Consider the following 4587-nt stretch of genomic DNA (forward strand, 5'->3'; position numbering starts at 1 on the left):
GTTCATCTGGAGCAGGTAAAGGTATGAATTTACAGTGGATTAGTTAAACTACATTATTCAGAATTCAAGAGGCCTTAATTCAGTTTAGTTTAATTCAAAGTGAATTAATGTTAGTTTAGATACTCCACAAAGGTTTGTTTCAAGATACAAAGGCCATGTCTGCCCTAGGAAAAGAGGTGTGTTCTTAACATGTTAAATCCTAGGGGTGTATGGGATGGCCAGGGAGGGGTAGAACCTCTGATGGGGGGACTTGTCGTACCCTTTGGGGGTAGTCCATCCACTTTGGTCCCCACCTGTCATTCAGCTCTCACCTGTGGCTCCAAGTAGCTGCAGCATGCGCAGCAGCCACACCCTGGGCAACGGCTTCAACAGGCCGGCCAAACCAGGTGGGTATAACTGATGGGACTCAAACCCTCAGTGAATTTGGGATATGCCTACCCTGCATGTGACGTCAGCTCTGGCGGATTGGGCGAAAGAGATCACTAAGATCCAACGGCCAAGAAGGTGGGTCTGCAACGCTTTGTGGAAAGCGAAGGACTTGACGAGGCACGAAAGACATCAAGGCCATCCACTGCAACCAAAGAAGTTACCAGTCGTGACGCTTTTTCGTACCATTGGTGTCTGGCTTCTAAGGTCGAGAGAGTGGGATTGCTCCCGTGCAACGGCTCTACCACTCAAAAGCTTTCACGCACAGGTCCTGTGCAAATCATCAAACATCATCATCATACTACCCAAGTCCTGCAGCGATGGGGGAGGGGCAAAGCGACAGGTGGAGGTTACCACTGGGAGTCGTAGTCCCAATCCTGCACGCAGGCGGCCTGTGGATAGGAGGTCGTCCAGCTCTGTCCTTGGGGCAGCAGAGTTGCCCGGCAGCATCCCAGGCGTCTGAGCAGTCCTCTCCAGGACAGCACTGCTCACCCTAGTAAGGGAGGGGCCTAGAAAAGGTGGCCTAAAAATTGCCTGTCCTACAACAACTGTCCAGCAAGCCGCGGCTGGCAGTTCAACCCAATCTGCGGCCGAAACCAAAAGAAAAAATTGAGAAAACTTACCATTGGTGTATGGAATGTTCGTACCCTCATGGATCGAGAAGCTGTTGCAAGACCTGAGAGAAGGACAGCCCTCATTGCTCGAGAACTAGTCCGTTATAACATCGATATAACGGCATTAAGTGAAACAAGATTGCCTGGGGAAGGTTTCTTGAGTGAACCAGGAGGTGGTTACACCTTCTTCTGGAAGGGTAAGACTGAGACAGAGGATAGAACACATGGAGTTGGTCTGGCAATAAAAACCTTATTGATGCATCAACTCCCAGACCTTCCAGTGGGTATCAATGAAAGATTGCTGAAGCTACGCTTCCCACTAAATGCCAAACGTCATGTCACCATCATCAGTGCATATGCACCCACTTTAACACACTCTGACAACTCAAAGGAACAATTCTATGAAGATCTCGACAGACTGATCAAGGCCACACCTGTAACAGATAAACTACTCCTACTTGGAGATTTCAATGCCCGAGTCGGGGCTGACAGCAAGAATTGGAAAGGAGTAATCGGGCCACATGGTGTAGGCAAAATGAACAGTAATGGACTACTTCTTTTGAGTCTTTGTTCTGAAAATGACCTGACCATTACCAACACTCTGTTCCAACAAGCGGACAAATACAAAACGACGTGGATGCACCCTAGGTCCAAACAGTGGCATCTGATAGATTATGCCATTGTTAGAAGGCGAGACATCCGAAACGTACTGATTACCAGAGTAATGCGAGGCGCAGAGTGCTGGACAGATCACAGATTAGTCAGGACATCTCTTCAACTCTACATCGTTCCTTCTCAGCACAAACACTGTAAGCATGTGCGACCTGCTTTCAATATAGCCAAACTGAAGGATGCTCAATGTTTCAACAAATTCCAGAAGAGTCTTGATGACAAACTGACATCCCACGGACAACTGATCGGTACTGTAACCGAAAAGTGGGACCAGTTCAAGCAGATAGTGACTGACACAGCAATAACATCTCTTGGACCAAAGAAAAGAACACATCAGGATCGGTTTGACGAGAACCAAGAAGAAATATGCTCAGCATTGGAAGTAAAGAGAAAAGCCTTTATCGAATGGCAGAATGACCCCTCCTCAGTCTCTAAACGGGACCATTTCAAGTACCTTCAGAGCAAAACACAGAAAGCCCTCCGTCAGATACAAGATAACTGGTGGGAGAGCAAAGCCAAAGAAATTGAGCACTATGCTGAGACCCACAACTTAAAGATGTTCTTTAGTGCTATTAAGACTGTCTATGGACCCTTTAAACCAAGGACCACCCCATTGCTCTCATTAGACAACACAATGCTGATTCATGATAAAGAAGGCATCAACGAAAGATGGAGAGAACACTTTAGCAACCTTCTCAATAGACCATCAACCGTGAATAATAATGTCCTTAATGAAATTCCACAACAACCTGCTCTGACAGATCTTGACTTTCCGCCCACTATAGATGAGAATAAGAAAGCTGTTAGCCAGATGAGTTCAGGGAAAGCTCCTGGAAAAGATGGGATACCAGCAGAGATATATAAAGCAGCAGGTCCAGCAGCACTAGCAGCGTTCCACAGCGTGACCATCAACATCTGGGAGGATGAAAACATACCACAGGACCTTCACGATGCTACTATTGTCTCTCTTTTCAAAAACAAAGGCAGCAAAGCAGAATGTGGAAACTATAGAGGCATATCCCTCCTCTCTGTTGGAGGGAAGATCATTGCCCGCATCATCTTGAACCACCTAATAGCCAGTTTTTCCGAGGCAAATCTACCTGAAAGTCAATGTGGTTTTCGACCTGGCCGGAGCACAGTCAACATGGTGTTTGCTGTCAGACAAATACAAGGGAAGTGCATTGAACAGAACATGCACCTGTATGCTGTCTTCATAGATCTGACAAAGGCGTTTGATACCGTCAACAGGGAAGCCCTTTGGACCATTCTAACACGACTTGGCTGCCCAAGAAAATTTGTCCAGATTATACGCCTTTTTCATGACAGCATGACAGGTGAAGTATTGTCTGATGGAGCCACATCAGCCCCCTTTAACATCACCAATGGCGTGAAACAAGGATGTGTTCTCGCTCCTGTCCTATTTAACCTGTTCTTTGCATGTGTCCTTAACCATACACTGAAAGATCTGGACCGAGGTATATACTTGAAATACCGGCACGATGGTTCACTTTTTGACCTCCGTTGCCTGAATGCAAAGACTAAGACAGTGCAGAAACTCCTTCTTCAGGCACTCTTTGCTGACGACTGTGCCCTCATGGCTCACACTGAAAATGATCTTCAGCACATTGTCAACAAGTTTGCTGAGGCCTCGCAACTTTTCAGACTAACTATCAGCCTCAGAAAGACAGAAGTTCTCCATCAACCTGCACCTGGATCAAATGCTTCTGTCCCGGTTATCTCCATCGACGGCACTCAGCTGAAAGTATTGGAGAACCTTAAATATCAGGGTAGTGTCATATCCAGTGATGGAACACTGGATAATGAGATCAATGCACAAATATCCAAAGCAAGCCAGGCACTTGGCTGTCTGCGTGTCAAAGTTTTAAATCACCACAACATCCGGATGTCAACAAAACTGCTTGTGTACAAAGCTGTTGTTCTTTCATCTCTTTTGTACGGGTGCGAAACATGGACACTATATAGGAGTCACATCAAGCAGCTGGAAGCATTTCACATGCGCTGCCTCCGCAACATCATGAAGATCCGCTGGCAAGACAAAATGCCCAAACTCGAGGTCCTCGAGAGAGCCCAGATGACAAGCATGATGATCATGAAGTCACAGCTACATTGGACTGGTCATGTCATCCGCATGGATGCTAATAGAATCCCCCGCCGGCTTCTGTATGGTGAGCTCTCCCAGGGCATCCGGCATATAGGTTGTCCACGGAAACGTTACAAGGACACCATCAAAGCCAATCTGCACTACAGCAGTATCAAACCTAGGGACCTTGAGGATGCTGACAGCGACAGAACACAGTGGCATGCAATAGTCAGAAATACCTGCATCGCCTTTGAGGAAGACCGCTGCTGGCGTCTACAAGAGGCACGCGAACGATGTCACAGAGCATCAGCAGCGCACAATCCACTGACCGCGAACTTCCCATGCACCATCTGCAGCAAAATGTGCACCTCTAGAATTGGCTTGTACAGTCACCAGAGGGCACACCATGAGACCAACAACTGATGATCTGCACAGATTTGTCATCATCGGATTTGATGGACTACCAAGAAGAAATCCTAGTGTAGAGAAGGCAGCTGTATTTAATGTGTGTTAGATGGTGGAGGTAAACCCTAGAGTTTATCTTCAAAGTGAATTAAACTACATCAAATTGAGGTCACTTGAATTTTGAATAAACGTGTCCTCACAGGTGTTTAATGCAGTTTAACTAATCTGCATTAAAATTAATTTGGATTAACTTTCCTGAGCATCCCTATGTAGACAAGCCCCATGCATGTTGTAGTCTCGCTCATGCCACTGGGACCACTTAGATGCTTAATGTTAGGAATCTGCTAGATGCCTTCATTGAACTAGGGT

General features: G+C 46.4%; 1 protein-coding gene across 1 annotated transcript; it reads left to right on the forward strand.

The window, feature by feature from the left end:
- Positions 1-334: 334 nt before the first annotated feature.
- On the forward strand, positions 335-3249 carry LOC113405337 (craniofacial development protein 2-like; the record flags this gene model as incomplete). The annotated part of the gene is made up of 3 exons (XM_026646470.1): positions 335-386; positions 983-1857; positions 2683-3249. Coding segments are annotated over exons 1-3 (1494 nt in total), but the record flags the coding sequence as incomplete, so codon positions are not given.
- Between the last annotated feature and the right edge of the window lie 1338 nt (positions 3250-4587).

This window comes from Terrapene carolina, unplaced genomic scaffold, assembly GCF_002925995.2.
Source record: "Terrapene carolina triunguis isolate 2854851 unplaced genomic scaffold, T_m_triunguis-2.0 Scaffold35098, whole genome shotgun sequence".
In the NCBI taxonomy this organism is placed as follows: domain Eukaryota; kingdom Metazoa; phylum Chordata; order Testudines; family Emydidae; genus Terrapene; species Terrapene triunguis.